The sequence below is a fragment of the Vombatus ursinus genome, unplaced genomic scaffold (genome assembly GCF_900497805.2).
Source record: "Vombatus ursinus unplaced genomic scaffold, bare-nosed wombat genome assembly UNPS02015406.1, whole genome shotgun sequence".
NCBI classification, from domain to species: domain Eukaryota; kingdom Metazoa; phylum Chordata; class Mammalia; order Diprotodontia; family Vombatidae; genus Vombatus; species Vombatus ursinus.
The window spans coordinates 3,818,982-3,836,384 of record NW_020955184.1 but is presented as its reverse complement, the minus strand read 5'-3'; the positions used below and the strand labels follow the sequence as shown (position 1 = coordinate 3,836,384).

General features: G+C 36.4%; 2 protein-coding genes across 7 annotated transcripts in view; one reads left to right on the top strand and one right to left on the bottom strand.

The window, feature by feature from the left end:
- Positions 1 to 219: 219 nt before the first annotated feature.
- On the top strand, positions 220 to 1,953 carry INSM2 (INSM transcriptional repressor 2). Its single transcript, XM_027847420.1, has one exon. It carries the CDS (start codon positions 220 to 222, stop codon positions 1,951 to 1,953), a length of 1,734 nt encoding a protein of 577 aa, XP_027703221.1.
- Positions 1,954 to 3,914: 1,961 nt separating this feature from the next.
- Positions 3,915 to 17,403, bottom strand: part of RALGAPA1 (Ral GTPase activating protein catalytic alpha subunit 1) — a 311,896-nt gene continuing 298,407 nt past the window's right edge. For 4 of the 6 annotated variants that reach the window (XM_027847455.1, XM_027847456.1, XM_027847462.1 and 1 more), the window contains 2 exons: positions 16,991 to 17,115; positions 3,915 to 5,229 (listed from right to left, as the gene is read on the bottom strand). In XM_027847455.1, the coding sequence (XP_027703256.1) occupies positions 5,081 to 5,229; positions 16,991 to 17,115 (274 nt within the window). In that variant the 3' untranslated portion in view covers positions 3,915 to 5,080. Of the gene's footprint in view, positions 5,230 to 14,636; positions 15,919 to 16,207; positions 16,239 to 16,990; positions 17,116 to 17,403 lie in introns of those variants that run through there. The other 2 variants (XM_027847457.1, XM_027847458.1) reach the window with 2 other exon arrangements.

Sequence of the window (17,403 nt, the reverse complement as noted above, 5' to 3'; positions counted from 1 at the left end):
CACCCCTTTTCCGGCACAGGTTTCTACTCCTGATTGGGTAGCACCTACCCATCCCAGAGCGAGGTTGACTGCCCCCTCTGCCCAACTGGCGTCTCAGCTATAAAGGCCGGAACATGACGGCTGTAGCAACGTCCTGCTCCAGTCTCGGGTCCTGCAGCCTCCACCCCTCACTTTTCCTCTTCCCTCTCAGTTTAATTTTCACATTCTCCCAACCCCATCATGCCGAGGGGCTTTCTGGTGAAACGAACCAAGAGGCTGGGAGGTTCTTACCGTGTGCGTCGGGTGGAAAGGGACTTTGAGTTGCTGGGGCCCCAAGAGGCGCCTCTTTTCCCTAGAGCAGCTTCCGCTAGCCCCCAAGGAAGCGTGAAGGGTACGGAGCGTTTGGAATTCTCATTGGAAAAGGTAGAAAAGGAGGAGAGGGAGGCGGCTTCGCAACTGTCAGCTCCCGTGCGCACTTCGTCCTGCCTAGGGACCAGAGGAAGTAGCAGACCAGGCCGACGAGAAAGCGCTGAGTGGGGGTTGGGCGGAGGCTCGACACCCGGTCCCAGTCCCAGCCCAGCTAAGCCGGCGGGTGCGGAGTTGCGAGGGACATTCCTGGAGCGCTGCCTGAGTTCTCCTGCTTCGGCTGAGTCCTTCCCGGGAGGCACCACAGCCGCAGTTGCTTTCTCTTCCACAGTGGCACCCTTGTCTGCCCCCTCTTCGGTGGAGCAGCTTTTGATGCCACTTCTAGCACCTTTCCCAGAAGCTGCTCCAAAGCCGGACTCAGCTCCCCTCACTGTCACTCTTCAGGGACTGAAGCGGGGTACTGGGAGCGACCGTCGTGACAAAGGAGCTCCTGGACCGGTGTCAATGTCGGTGTCTGGGACAGCAGTGCCAGGTGCCAAGAAGCCGAAGGCTATGAGGAGGTTGAGTTTCGCGGATGAAGTAACCACATCCCCAGTCCTGGGGTTGAAAATCAAGGAGGAGGTGCCTGGGACCCCATCCCGAGGCCTTGAAGGCAGCCGAACGCCACTGGGTGAATACATTTGCCAGCTGTGCAAGGAAGAGTACGCAGACCCTTTTGCACTGGCCCAGCATCGATGCTCCCGTATAGTGAGAGTTGAGTACCGCTGTCCCGAATGCGACAAGGTCTTCAGCTGCCCTGCCAATCTCGCCTCCCACCGCCGGTGGCACAAGCCACGTCCTGCCAACGCTGCCACCACTGTCCCCGGGGAGGGGAAGGCTCTCCCCTCGTTTTCCTCTTCCTCCTCATTGTCTCCTGATTGCAGCACCATCGCATCTTTCCTGCCCGAGGGTAAGGAGAACAGCAGAGAGAAAAGGACTGAAGGTCAGCACCCTCTTATTCGGGACAGCTCCCGGACTGATCAGCATGAAGACAGTTCCAACTCTACAGCTAGCCACCGCCAAGACTTCAAGGTCACTCAGCACCCTGAGCCCCAGCTACCACAGGGCCCATATACTGAAAGGGAGTCGGGGCGTCGCGTCCCAAATGCAGGAAAGGGCCCCGGAGAAGGGGTATCTGAGGTTTTCTTGTGTCCATATTGCCACAAGAAGTTCCGCCGTCAAGCTTACTTGCGCAAGCACTTGAGTACTCATCAGGCGGGTTCAGCCCGAGCGCTGACCCCTGGCTACAGTACTGAGCAGAGCTTGCAGATTGCTTTCCCATGCCCACTTTGCGGAGCGCACTTCCCCTCGGCAGACATCAGAGACAAGCACCGGTTGTGGCACGCAGTACGGGAAGAAATGCTATTGCCCGCTTTAGCGGGGGCGCCTCCAGAGGGAACAAATGGAGGAAGAGGAGCTGACGAAGACACTCAACAGATCTTTCCATGCAAGCACTGTCCGTCCACCTTTTTCAGTTCCTTGGGTCTAACCCGACATATCAACAAATGTCACCCTTCGGAAAGCCGGCAGGTGTTGCTGCTCCAGATGCCACTAAGACCCGGTTGCTGAGGACGTAGAGAAGCAAGATTGGGACAGGGACAAGAAGTAAGAAATGGACTTTGTGAGCGGCTGCGGGACCAACTGGTAAAAGTGCCCCCTCCCCCGCCTCCTCTTTCCTTACCTCCTTTTCTTCCCTAAAAGCTTCCTGGAATTCAACCACTGGAGGCCCTAAACAATTCTGTGTGACTTGTTAATTCCCATGGAAAGGCTCGATGAAGACTTATCTGTGTCTAGAAAGGACTTTTTTCTTTCCTTCTTTTTCAAAGCCACTCAACGTGGTTATTACTGATATTGCTTCCATTGTCATGGCAGGCACCCATATAATTTCTCTCTAATTGGGCTCGGATAATTTTTCATTGTACATTCTGTGAACAGAAAAATAGACGTGATTGGTGCCAAATTTGCAGAAAACAATACAGAACCAAGGTTTCAAGCAAGATGTGGCTGTGGGCAAAAATGAGCTTAAGTGAAATTCAGAGGGCTTTTGTTTCAGGTCTAGAGTTCCCTGTAAACATCCCCTTCCTCTTAGGTCCATCAAACTGATCCACCCCAAATTAAGTGGGGAAAGTGCTGACTGCAACAAAGATTGTTTTAACTTGAGGTACTCTCCCCCGCCCCCCTTCACTTTTGTGTAAGGTAAACTTGCTCAAGTTATTTAAAAATAACTAAAAAAAAAAAAAACCCAACACTGTTTCCTGAAATTAAAATTTTGACCCCTTTAGTAACATTTCAATTTGTGTAACATTTTTGTTGGTAATTTCATTTCTTGTACTAAATATGAATCTACAATAAGATGTAATCCACCTTCAAAATGAAAGGCAATTCATTTAAGATCTTTTTTTTTTCATAACTCCGTGGCTTTTGAATTGCTTTTTGTAAACCATGATCAATGTACATTCTATACATCCTTGTCCTTGCTTCTATTAGCCAGAGGTGTATGGTGCTCACCAAATAAATGTGCTTAGCTTGTATCTTGTGTGTTGTTTGATTGTCCTTATCTTTACACGTAGCATTTAGAACCCATTGAAAGACACAGTGGGCAAGAGAGAAGGATGAAATAATTTTAAAAAGGGACTGCCATAATTCTCCTTTTAAATAATCTAAATTCCGGGAGAAAACGGATAGTGTATACTCTGTAAACACTTCCCAATTAAATAATGGCTTAATCTCTAGAAAGTTAATTTTCCCTTGGAAAACTGACCTTCCACCTTTCTTTTTTTTTAAGTTAATGCTATAGGTTCAAATTTGGTCTTAATTTGATTTTTTTTTCAAACTGGAGGCTTATGGTTTGCTTTGTTCCAAAGCAGTTATTTCATTATTTCTTATCCTATACTCTCCTAGCTTCCTGGTGTTAAAAAAATTTTTTTGAGAGCATATTGGAAATGAGTGACTTCTTTCCATAACTCTTCACCTTAGGATAGTCTTCTGGATTATTTCAGCTTGTTCCTTAAATTTTTGAACTCCATATCATCTTATGCACTTCATCTAATAAAGCTACTTTCCACAGCTAAACAGGAGCTTTCTTGTGTTTTTAATTTTTATTTCTGCTTACCAGTAATATAATATATATGTATATATATATATATATATGTTTTTGACACTTAACCAAAAAAACCCCAATCTAATCCCTTTTTCTATAAAGTTTTGGTTTATCATATGAAAGGAGCAGCATTAACAAAAGCTTCTTTGAAAAATTAAAGTGTCAGGCAACTGAAGACAATTATCGGCACAACTCAAACTGTGTAGGGAGAAAAGACACTGGGGGCAATTTTAGATTAGGGAGACTTACTGTAAACTGGGTTCAAAGTACACCCCCGGAAAGAGAATTCAGATCCATTTTTAAGTGAGAAGATAAATTAAATTCATGCTTTGGTGTATACTGATCACAGAAATAAGATAAACTCTATTTGATACCTAAAATGGATAAAACACTGATAAAACACTGCTCAATCAACACTCAAGAACAGGAATTGGTAAGAATAATTTTTTATTGTATTATTAAATATTATGTCATCTTTTCAACAATTACAAATCTGTAGATACTACATGAATGACCATACATAATTTATATTTCTGTGGTTGCCTGTATGATGTATTTACACATGCAGTTAGAACCAATGCCATGCTACATTTCCTTAGGAGATGCTACTCAACACAAAATACGAGCAGCTCATCTGTTGTAGGAAAATACTTCTGGAGGAACGGATCGTGTACTGATCCACACCTCTAAGCTCAATATTAACAATAGATTAAAGTATGACTCCTGGATAATATTCCTTTATCTTCTTTAATAGTACACATAATTTTGAGCAAGGAAGTTACATTGGAAAAATACTTCTTTTTCCATATATAAGAAAAAAATTATTGATCCACCAAGATCCTGTGGCCAGATTATCAGGGCCACAATTTCAAAACAGAATGGCATTGAACAGTGATACCATTTTAAAAGGGAAATGTTATAAAAAATAATTGGAAGGCAAGCATAAGTCAGAGTGCAGCACAGTGATTATTCTCATTTTTTGATTTGTCATGGTATTACCCACATGGCTAGGAAATGAGACACTGTTTTGGGAAAGAAAACCTAATAAAAAAATTTTCATGTGGAAAGTGAAATACTAAAAGACCATTTATTTTGATTACTTTATTTTCATAACATAAATAATCTACACACATCCTGTGCATGAACAAATTTGTGTCTTTTGTTTGGACTTTACAAATGCTTAAATTTAAAATTGTACATTTAAAAAAATTGTACATATTTAGCTTGCTAACAAAGTTACAATGGGGGTACAATAAAGAATTTTCTCCAATTATATTTTGGTTCATTGTTAACCATGAAGTTAAAAGTGACAATTTAGACATAATTATCAAGAAAATTAAAGGGTACAGTATATAAACTGCACCAAAAAAGAGGAAGCTTAGGGTGTAACTAAAAATTCCACAGTAATTTCGAAGCTAAAATATTGAGTTACAAATAAAATATTGGTGTTTTCTAAAATAAGTATACATGAAGGAGCATGTGTGTGATGGTAGACATATATCTAGCTAAATTCTGGGGGAAAATATTATCAATGCTAATTCAACTGCTCAAGACTAATGTTTGTTGTTCAAAAAAGCTGCAGAACTGCTTGTCTCCTTAGGATTTATTGGCAGAGCCAGAGGAGCGGCGAAGCTTCATAGACATTCTGCTCTTGCTGGTTCGTGGAGACATTGGAGAAGCTAAGTCGGTCCCATCCATCTGCGATGCTGTTGAAGTTTCACTGGGTAGAGTCTCCTGGCAGGAGCCTGGGGGAGACAAACCTGTTAGTACCAATGTCCCAGCAATGTACCCCATAAAAAAGACAACACTTATTCATTAGAAAGTCCTACTAAGTATTGTAAACTCACTGAAAGCCACCATGTCAGCAGGAAAAAAAAACAAACAAACATCAAATCATGGGGAGAACCAACCAGAGTATCCTGAGTATCCTGAGTAGCAGCAAAGGGAAGCAATTTCCTTGCAACCAAGAAGGGGAGGAATCTAGAGACATCATCAGCATGCAGGGTTCAAGACGCAGGTGAGTAGGACTAGTTCCTTTACAGTAAGCTTCAGAGTGTAGGCATTCACAGCTTAAATTTAATACTCTGAAATAGTCCTAAAAAGCTAGGTCAAACTAAAGTCATCAAAGGTATTAAGTAATTTCCTTTATGGGAAGAACCAAAGCAAATTCTTGCATAACAACGATTCTAAAATCAAAATTTGTCTAAATGGAAACTGTTTCAAAAAATGCCATAATTTAAGATAGATCAGCAAGTTTCTTTTGAGATTTCTAGTTCTTCCACAGAAAAAAAGGTAACCAGAGGAAACAGATCTGAAAATTAAAAAAAAAAAAAAAGAAAAAAGTAAAAAAGAAAAAGAGGGAAACAAGTGAAAACAATTTAGCCATTGAGACTAAATCCCTTCTTATTAAGAAAGTTAGTTCTTCCCATTTAAATGTTCCATAGAGCATAGTTCACTTCTGAACAAAGCAAAAAATAAAAATCCACCAAAAAACTTGCAGACAACAAAGAAAAAGTTGCAAGTATGATGCAGTAACAGTCTAGTGTTATTGTATCCTATAGTTCCCCAGGCATTTATTTAGACTCTCCATTATCATTCTTAAAGGTAATAGTGCTCATGTATAATCAATCACAAGATCATAGATCTGGAGCTGTAAGGCCCTTAGAAATCATTTAGTTCAACCCCCTCATTTTACAGATGAGGAAACTGAGGCCCAGAAAGGTTAAGCTCATGCATGTAAACAGCAGAGCCAGTACTTGAATCAGGTTCTCTGACTTCAAATATAGCATTCTATTATGCCACACTGCCTAGTATGGAAATCTCTGACTACTGATATTTATTAAAATATCAAATGGTATAAATCCTTTCCAACTAGTAAACTGGGTAAAGAACACATATTCCTAATCAGGTATAATAAATGGCAGTCTCAGACTTTTGCAACCTTAAAACTTTCTAACTATAATCAATTTCTCAATTTACTTTTGCCTTTATTCATTTGCAAAGCTGAAATTATAAATGGTAAAAAGGCAAAGTAAAAATTTTCATAGGGGTGTGGATCCTAGTGAGATGCTAGTAAACTTAAGTATCATAAATGTACTGAAGAACAAAAATACATTCCTTTAAGAAAAGTTCTTGGTCAAGCAAAATCCAGGTCTACTTCTCCCCTTTTCAGTAGGGGTGCTTCAACATTCATTCTTTCATAACTAGGATTATAATGACCTACACCCCCTAAAATACAAGGAAATGTGTCATTCCCCCCTTACTATCTAACCTGGGTGAATCATTAGAGCCCATGAACCACTGGCCCCCTTCAGAAAAGCATTGCAGACAGAAGGCAGACAGAGAGTAAATGGGAGCCCATGCTTGTCTGATAGAACACACCATTCCCAGCAAGAATGAGAGGGCTTCCTTTGGCTTTTTTACCTTGAGATGGCCAATGTTTTCTAGTGGAGGTTTGGGGAGGAACAGAACTATCACTGCATTTCTTTCTTTGTTGTTAATGAAGAAATGATGAAAGAGTAGAGAGAAGTGAGGAAACAGGAGAGAAGATAGATATAATAGATATGAGATACATTGCAGGGTTTGACAGGTGTTAACTGAAGAACAGAGAAGAGAGTAATCAGATTTTGGTTAAATAAGATAATTGAGAGCATGGTTAGGGTGATGAATGGTTTCACAGTCAAAGAACTGTTTTATAAATCCAATTATGTTGTACTTACCAACTAACAGTTACACAGGAAGACAGAAAAGAAGAAGAAAAAAGAAGTCTATAAAACAGTCCAAATCCACCGGCCTTCTAATGCATCTTCTGAACTCATGGAATGTTATCTTAACCACTTTACTCTCAATGTAAAACTCAACAAAAATAAACAAAAATCTCCCCTAATAGGAACCCCACCAAATCCACTGAGGACTGAATAAAGCTTCTTGTTATTTAGTTGTAATTAATTTTAGCATATGACATTTGAATCTATAGACCCCACAGCAACTTCTGGTCTGAGGATGTGCATTAAATTAAAACTTAAATAATTTGCAGTGCATATTTCCTAATTTTCAAAGGCCCAGGGAAGAGAAATGTATAAAATGACTTTAATATTCTATTCTAAGCAAGACCTGACTTTTGTAGTATGAGATGTTAATTTGAATATTAATGTTAATTTAATTTTATACTTGTGTATTTGCTAGAATACAAGCTACAAAGTTTGTGAGCTACATTAAAAAATAAATATTGATGTCGTATCATTGGACATAGGCTGTCTCTACAGAAAGCTAATAAAATGAATCATGCCCTAGCCCTTCCCCCCGCAAAAAAACATCCATGTGGTTTTCTGTTACCAGTTAACACCATCATACAAATAGCCATAATCAATATGGCTGTAATGATTTGCAGGCATTGTGAGAATGTAAGTTAACTCTCTGGCTCATTTTTTTGAAAGCATGATGTGGTTTATTTTGTTGGTGTCTGGATGTGTAGAGCTTCAGAGGTTCTGGTGTGACTATACCCACTGAAGACATTTAATTTACAAATTCAGAAGGTAGATTCGAGCTAATTAGATGTAAGATTCCTAAAGGCAAAGAGGTAAAAAATAAGTGTACCCTGGAGTTGAACAATAAGAGAAGGAATAGAACTTTGAAAAAAAAAATTGTTTTCCCCAGATGGAAAAAGCAGACTAATTCACCATGTATAAAAATTTCCTATTTCTAGTACTCAGAACAGTGACTTACACAATAGCAGGTACTTAATAAATTGAATTGAACTGAAATGAAATACTGAGCTCCAAGCTGTGATGTGGGGATTCTTATCACTTGTTGATTCGGTCAACAAACATATGTTAAGTGCCTATTATGTCCCAAACCTCCTGGGGGTACAGAGACAAAAGCAAACAGACCCTGATTTTAAGGTTATTCCATTTAGTATGGGGAGGGGAACAGCATGTACAGAGATAAGTATATACAAAATAAATACAAATTTATTTCCAGTGGGAAGGCACCAAAAACTAGGGGAGATAAGGATAGATTTTGTGTCTATCCTTATGAGATGGTGCTTGAGCTGAGCCTTAATGGAAGCATTCAGGCATGGAGGCCAGGGCTGTGTAGATGGGAGACTGCAGGTCTTGTACCACAAACAGCAAGGAGCCCAGTTTGGCTGGAATGTATGTGATGTAGACTAATATGCAATAAGTCTGGAAAGGCAAGCTAAAGGTGGATCGTGAAGGGATTTGGATGACAAGAAAAATTATTTGCATTTAATTTTAGAAACTTTTTGAGCAGTGGAGTGACATGGTAAGATCTGCGCTTTTGGAATGTCCTTTTGGCAAATATCTGGAGGATGAATTAGAGACAAGGCGAAGCACGAGTCAAGGAGGCCAATTATTACTGTAGCTAGATTGGCACAGCAGATAATGTTGGATTTGGAGTCAGGACGACCAGAGTTCAAATCTCGATCAGGCATTTACATTACTAGTTGTGAGACTAGGACAAGTGACCAGCAAAATCACTGGCAAAGACGCAGTTTCCTAGTCTGTAAAATGAAGATAAATCTGATAGTACCTATCTCACAGGTCTGTTGTGAGGATCAAATGAAATAAAATACTGGGCTTTTTGTTTTTTTAAACAAATGTTAAAGAGCTATCTAACTGCCTGTTATTATTACTTGTAATCCTGGTGTAAAAGGGCCTGAATTAGGGTGGTGGAAATGTGAGTGGAGAAAAAGGATTATGAGAGATGTTGTGGAGGTAGAATTGATGAGATTTAGCAACTGATTAGAGAGTGTTAGATTGAAGAGCTAAGAATGACTCCAAGGTTATGAACCAAGGTTACTAGAAGGCTGGTGGTGCTCTCAACAAAAACTGAGAAGAGGAAAGGATTTGGTTGAGAAAAGATAATGAATTTTGGACTTGTCTTTGAGATGTTTATGGGTCACTCAATTGCAAATGTCCAACAAACATTCCATGATGGGAGATTGTATGGAGAAGAGAAATGAAGGCTAGATGTAAATATATGGAAGTCATCTACAAACATATGACTGCTGAATTGATTTGAGTTGTTGAGATCTCCAGGAGGGCTTAAGGAGGAATTCAGAGAAGATTTACGATAGAGCCTTGGGGCACATCAAGTTATGGGGTAGGACACAGATAAAGATCCTACAAAAGAGACTAAGAAGTACCCATATAATTAGGAAAACCAAGAGAGCAGTATCCTGAAAACTCAGGGAGAAAAGAGTATCCTGGAGAAGGGGTTGCTCATCCTTGTCCAATACTGCCAAAAAGCTAAGAAGAAAAAGGTAACTGCATTTGGCAAGGAAGAAATCATTTTTACCTTTGGAGAGAGAAGTCTTAGTTGAGTGATAAAGTTGGAAGCCAGATTGCAAGGGGTTGAGAGGTGAGTGAGAATAGAGAAATGGTAGGAAACAGTAGTTCTGGGACTTGTAGAAATGGAAGCAAATGATCATTATCAAAAAAACTTCAATTAGCCACTATTAGAATAACCACAATATTCAGTCAGTTAGTCAACAAACATTTATTAAACTAGTCAGTAAATAAAGCATTTTATTAAGTGGATATTATGTGTTAGACACTGTGCTAAGGGCTAGGGATACAAAAAAATAGTAAAAACACAAAGCTCATAGCATTAAAAGTAGAATACGTTTGGCTGTAGTATAAAATTGTAGAAATACATGTTTACAGAATGAAGAGGACACATCTTCCTATTGGAATTTCCATATATTATGTTCTTTATAAAATTACTTTCTTTTAATGAGCTCAAATCAATTTTAGAAGTCTCAAATCATCTTCTGAATTGAGCAGTGGTAGGTTTTTATGTATTAGATTTTACAGAGTAGGAAACTGAGCCAGAAAAGTTATCCAAAGTTAAAGCTATACTACTTAGAATGGACTGACTGTTTTGATGGCCCAGTCAAAAATTTTGGTTCAGCAATCAAATTCTATTGAACCATCAAGAAATGGTATGTGATTATGGAGGAAGATCATATTTTGAGAGAGAATGGCAAATCTGAGGTTATAGCTAAGGCCCAATATAGGGCTTTTTACTATTACTTTGTATGGATTAACAATAATTTTAATAAAGTGTAAATTGTAATACAGTTGTAACTTGCACAGTATTTTATGTTCTTTTTATAGGAACCTGAAAATCTTTAAGGCTACAAAGATGGCCAAGTATTAATTACAAATGACGGCTTTATATTTTAGAAATACTTCATCTAATCAACAGAGATCAATTTCTTAGTTTATAAAGTACTACCATGTAATTTGTAAAGAAGAGAACACTATGAATGCGATATGTATTGCATGATGGTAGTGAGCAACAAATTAGACACATTCATATTAACTCAAACAGTGAGGGAAAAAAATGAAGCTCAGAAAGTATACTGGGCTGAAGCAAATATTAGCAATCTTGGTGCCTCAAATAATTTAAATTATGAAGTAAATTAATCCAGTACATTAAACAACATTTAGGTAAAAATTGTAATGGTATAATTACTCTTGTAAAAAATACCTCTAGAATATTTTATAAAACTCCACTCAGTTGGGCAATTTTTTTGTTGATGTTTCTAAATTTCTTTAATATGGCTAATGGAATAGAATATTCTGTTTTGAAAATCTTTCCTTCCTTTATATATTTTCCTTAAAAGGGCTGTTTCTGTGTAAATGGTCCCATTACTTCAGGTGAGAACAGCAAACCATTGGTGTTTCTAAAACTGGAACTGGAATTTTGCATTGTTCACTTGGGATCCATTTGGAAATCAAAGCAGTTAAGAAAAATTTTCTCCTGAGGTTGAGTCAGTATCTGGAGTTGATGGAAAATGAAATTTCAATAGTTATCTATGGTTTGAAAGAGTTAGCTGTTTGACAAAATGAAGTCCATTCTCTTACTTTGGAATTGTATATATTGTATCAATTAATGAATTTGATGACATTACTTTTGTATATTTATGTAAATTTGAGGAAAATTTTAACAAAGGTATCTTGTAGTATTCTTTTTATTATTTATATCAACCAGGAATTTAAAAGTTTGTTTTCAAAAAATTATTTCCTTTATCTATTTGCCTAGAACACCATAAATCAAATATTAAGGTGAATGCATGCTGTGAAATTTCTTAATGTGAATATGAATATGTAGGCTATGACAGAAAATGGATAAATAGGATGCCACCCTTCAGGGAAAGTCAGCCCAGGAGGGATGGGAGATGCTCAAGAATAAAAATTTGGAAACACAAATGAAACATTTTTAACAAAAAATATGATTTGTTTGAAGAGTCTAATGAAGATGCACAGGGAGGAAATTTACCAACCTAGATTTTAAACAGAAATGCACAAAAGATATAAGACCAGGTAACAGAATATCTCTCCACCTCTCTATCTCTTTCAGAGTGATTTAGGGTTGAGGACAACAAAAAAAAGGTGATTTTTAAAAAACACTATTGGGAGGAGAAAGACAACGGGAGTTGGGGGGAATGGGATAACTGACAACAGAAAAAAAGGGAAAGCTAACTCATTATTTTTTTGTCTGCAAAGAAGAATGAACTTTACATGTGAAATGATAGCACAAAAACGGCTAATGGGAGTTGATAACCCAAGATAAATATGTAGATAGTAAGAGAGTATCTACCTGTCCTTGATGAATGCAAGACCCTTAGCTGAGAGACTAAATCCTCTAGTCCTGAAAGAACTGGCAGACATGATTTTGGAGCCTCTATCCATGATACTTCAAAGATCACAGAAAACAGAAAAGGTACCACAAGATTGCAAAAGGGCAAATGTCTCAATTTTGGGAAGAGAATAGTCTGCAAACAAGAGGCCTGTGTATGATTTCGATTCTTTGGAAAAATCTAGAAGAGATCATTAACGATAGATGCCCAAAATCTGGAAAAGGAAGTGGTGCTTGCAAAGGGCCAGCATGGTTCCATCTAGAATAGGTTATACCAGAATAACCTAATTTCCTTTTCTAACCTAATTTTCCTTTTTCAAGGATTACTAAAGTAGTTGTTGAGGGCAATGCTGTAAATATAGTTTGTGTAGATTTTAGCAACACTTTTGATAAAATATCTCATATTTTATCTTCAGGTAAAGAAGATGGAGAGAGATAGGTCAGATGATAATACTAACAGATAGAGTCAGAACTGGTTTGATGTTTGGACTCAAAGAGTAGTTGTTAATGAGTCAATGTCCATATGGCAGGAGTTCCTCAGAGTACTCAAAGGATCTGTCCTTGCCTCTTTGCCATCTTTTATCAATGACTTCAATAAAGGCAGCACATACTACGTAGCACAGAAATAATATCTATATAGTATGCTGAACAAATTTGTAGATGACACAAAGCTAGAAGGAATAAGATAGACAACAGAGTAGATGACAGTAAAGACCCATGTAAGAGTAGTGGGTACAATTTAATGAGATAAAATTCAACAGGGATCAGTGTAAATTCTTGCACTCAAGTGCAACAAAAATAACACCACAAATATAAGATGGGGGAGGCAAGGATAAAATCAGTTGTTCAGAAAAGGATCTGCCTTTTTTAAAACTGTACTTCAAGTTCAATGAGTTAGCAATATAATGTGGCAACCAAAAAAAATCCGATGTGATGCTGGGCTGTATCGAGGGGCATAACTTCTAGGATGAGGGAGGTAGACCCACAGTACTTTGCTCTCTGCAAAACTCATATAGAGTATTATGTTAGTTCTTGCCACCACTGTTTAAGAAGGACATTGGTAAATTGGAGAAATTCCTAGATGTTGAAGGGCTCTGAGTCCATGACATATGAAGATCAGACTGGACGGGTTTAGCCTGGAGAAAAGAAGACTCAATGGAGGATATGATATCTGTGTTTAAGTATTTGAAGAGACATCATGGGGAAGAGGGATTAGCTTTGTTCTCTTTTGTTTCAGGGTACAGAACTAGGAGTTGCAAAGAAGCAAATTTAGGCTTGATGTTAGGAAAAACTTCCTAACAATCGCAAAGGTTGGATGTATTATAGTGGGGATTCCTGTACGTAGATGGTTTCTGAGGTCCCTCTAAAATCTCAAGTTATGTGTTTCTAGGGATTTTTTTTTATATTCATAGCTTTTCAATCTAAACCAGGAATTCTTAACCTAGCATCTATAGATGGTTTGTGAACTAGAATAGGGAAAAACATCTTTATTTTAATATATTTGATTTCATTTATAGCCCTATGAGACCTCAGGCTTCACCAGACTGCTGAAAAGACCATAACACAAGAAAGGTTAAAAACTCTTGACCTAACTCTTGACCTGAAGGGAGGTAAGTAAATAAACTTTCAAGTTATAAAATTAATTGTAATGTTACTCATACAGTGTTCTTAAATGACAACAACCAAAAAAAAAACCCCAAAAAACAAAAAACGACAACAACCTGAAGTTTCACGGTTTTCCAAAAGGGTACTAAAAAAAACAACAAAAAGTTTAGTGTCTTCAGCATTAAAACCGACTGACATGTGATCAAAATATTTGCTTAAGCAAAATGTAAATCATATTGCCACAAGACAAGGTAGAATATTTTTTAAAATATAGAAAAATTTCAAAGTTGAAAAATTTGGATAGGATAATTTATCCCATTCCACTATTATAGACAAGAATAACTTTAATTATAAAATAAAACATTTTATCTAGAATAATCTGAATTACAGTTACTCTAATGGTATATCAAATTTTATTGAAACAGAAAAGTCTTTACATAGAAATTGGTATATAAATTGACTGTTTTGACATAAAATTTTGGATTCTTTAAATAGAAATACCAAAGGTTTTGAGAATTTCCATTTATGTGTCAGATGACTAAGGTGAAGGTAAAAGGAATATTTTTCCCATAATACTTTAAAAAAATAAAAGATGAGAAGAAATCTAACAATGCTTTAATCTAGCTACTGGAAGACCAACAGAGCACGACATCACACTAGCTCCTCAATGACTTTAGGTGTAAAAATAATTACTCTTAAATATCAATCTATTGATTAGAAAGAACCCATTTTGAGAAATCAGGCTAAAATACTGATTTGGGTTTAAATGTCTAACATGACTATTTTTAAAATGTTTAAAACCAGTAAAAAGCACATTTTATCACCAATAAAGAATTTGGTTAAAGGACAGAGATGATCAGAAATTATACATCACAATGAATTTAATTTTTTACAAGGATTTATTGTAACAGATGTTAAGTATTTTATTATGAATGCATATAGTATCTTAAAGATATTTATGAATTCCAATTATGTATACACTCAACAAATTTTAGGTTAAAACAAAACAAAAACTCCAAATCCTAATACTTCAGCTAATCACTGCTTTTGAAATCTGCAGGCTGGTGGGTAACCATTATTTTAGCTTAATTTTTATTATGTATATCCTCTCTTGCACTATCCCTTATGGCTTCAGTAGGAGGTTGGTAAGTGCTATGGTAGAACAATTCTAAAGGGGTGAGATCAAAAGAAAAAAATCCAAGAGATCACAGCTTTGTCATTTTCTTTTTTTGGGGGGTGGGATATAAAGGAGTAATTCATTTTATTTTTCTTTCATTATGTTGAACTGAGGATTGCTTTAACCAAATGTTTAATCTTCTAGGATAATTTTATTGACTTAAACATACAATATTTTACGTGAAAATATTTTTGGCAATGTCAGTATTTAAATGAAAAATACCTTTTCACCTACGAAGAAAAATTTTTTATGTTTCATTAAACAGAATAGTTCTATTCCCCAAGTGTCTTCTAAAATGAATTATTTCTAATGTTGTCTATTTTGTATCCTAATGAATCATTAAAAAAATTCAGTCTCATTTTATTTTGGTAAAATTGTGGGTTAAATATCTGCCATGCCAAAAGTCATCATCTATTTTAAGTAAGATGGTTTGATAGTTCATCAAAAATTCTTTTCTGTTACTATGCAATGAAGTAGTCAGAAATATGTGACTAGTATTCATGGATTCATTTATTAATTTATTTTTATAATTTTCTTCCATTTACCTTTCCTCTACCACCCAAACAGAATAATTTCAAGTGGTATCATCAATCTGCCCAAAACTAATATCGATCTTTTTATCTCTCCTTAGATAGATGATGCTTCACTTTCACATTATTCTCATTTCCTTAGATTTTGCCCATACATTAAAAATGCTTAAAATTTTTCCCTCAGATTTCTTTTTAATGACCATTTTGATATGAGTCTAATATGTTTGCTAAATTCTAATCCAACATTTCTATAAATACTTTAGCAAACTATATTACTTCCCTCCTTCGATTAAGGTAAATCATCTGAACTTATTTGACACTTAGAAAACAAAGTTTATCAGTGAGGAATTTCACTCTTTTTGTTTTTGTATTCTTCTTCTACTGCTCCTTTGGGATGTCATTAATGATGCAAAGACGTATACAGCAATGCCATCTATTCAGACTACTTGTTCATGCTGAGAAACAAAAAGGTCAATATGATAATTTCACTAATGAATTCAATAATTTTAACCAAAGCTTTTATCATTAGTTATCTTTATCCCAGAACCAGTGTTAGTGTTTCATGCAGACCTGGGGTTAGTAAAAAACTAACTTTGGAGAAAATTTAGTAAAAACTTCTGAAATGTTTAGTGTGGACCAGGGAAGCATTAAGTTTGTAAATGCCTCAGTTATAAAAGCTTAGTGCTTTAGTTACAAAAACACAAGAGTAAAAGAATAGAGGATGAGTTTTGTACACTGTCTTACCTTCAGACAAACAGAACTGATATTTAATGATCTAAAGAGGGAAAATAAAATAAATGAAACAATCATAAGGAGTGCAAAGTATTATCAGAACAGGATGTGGCCTGTTATTGATGAGTTATTTGTTTTCATATTGATTTCTTTAAAATATAATTAACTGTGCAAAATGCAGTACCCTCTTACACTTTAATATTTAAAAAAACAAACAAACCCAAACTGAATATTTCTAAGTTGAGGCTAGTTTTATTTTTTTGGCTTTATGAATTTAAAAAAATATACAGAATAATAACTGAATTTTTTTGGACTACCAAATTTGACCATCTATAAATTATGAGATTACAAGCTCAAATTATATTTTCTTTAAAGAAATATTAATAATTTTTCATAAAATACACTGTTTCTCTATTAGTTCAATAGAAGTATGGTGCTTGGACTTTTATAAAAAAACTGGTGAGCAATTTAAAGCAGCTGCACTATGAAATAATTTTAGAAACTTGGAGCTATCACATAACTTTTCTGCTATATTAGTGGAGTATATAATGAATACCAGTGTTTCTAGTTTAACTTCCCTCTAGCCATTTATCTTTAGTTTCAAGATATTCAAAATGATAAGTCAAATCTAAAGGCCAAAATTGTGATACATGTTAACTGATGGTACTTCGGTGATTGTCATTTATTTCAGGCAAAATAAAGTTTTCAATTATCTTTAGGGTTTTAGAAAAAGGGTACTGCATTTCAAATTCGAATGACTTCTAAGAGAGGACCCATATTTTCTAGCGTTCTTACCTGTATCAGATGTTGAGTGATGATAGGGAGCTGGAGAGAAAACTTGTGCAGCAAAATCCTCAAATGTGGTTGGCTCGAGGTGGTGCTGGACAATTGATTGAAGGTACCGTGCTCTCTCTTCATAGCTGTTTTCCTCTAGTTAAGGATGAACTTAAATGCAGCTCATTTAAATAGAAAATGCCCATGAAGACTACTGTTGATGTCAACATATTTCTTTTAAGCAATAAATATAATTTTCATGGCCGAACTTATTCTATAATTTTCAGAACATTCACACATCAAAATTATGGCTTTTTTGGGGGGATTAAAGGCATACTTCTTAATTTTAGGCTACTCTTCAGCACACTAACATAAATGGAAAGGCACATATTATTAAATAACTACAATGATATCACATATACAAAAGTATTAAA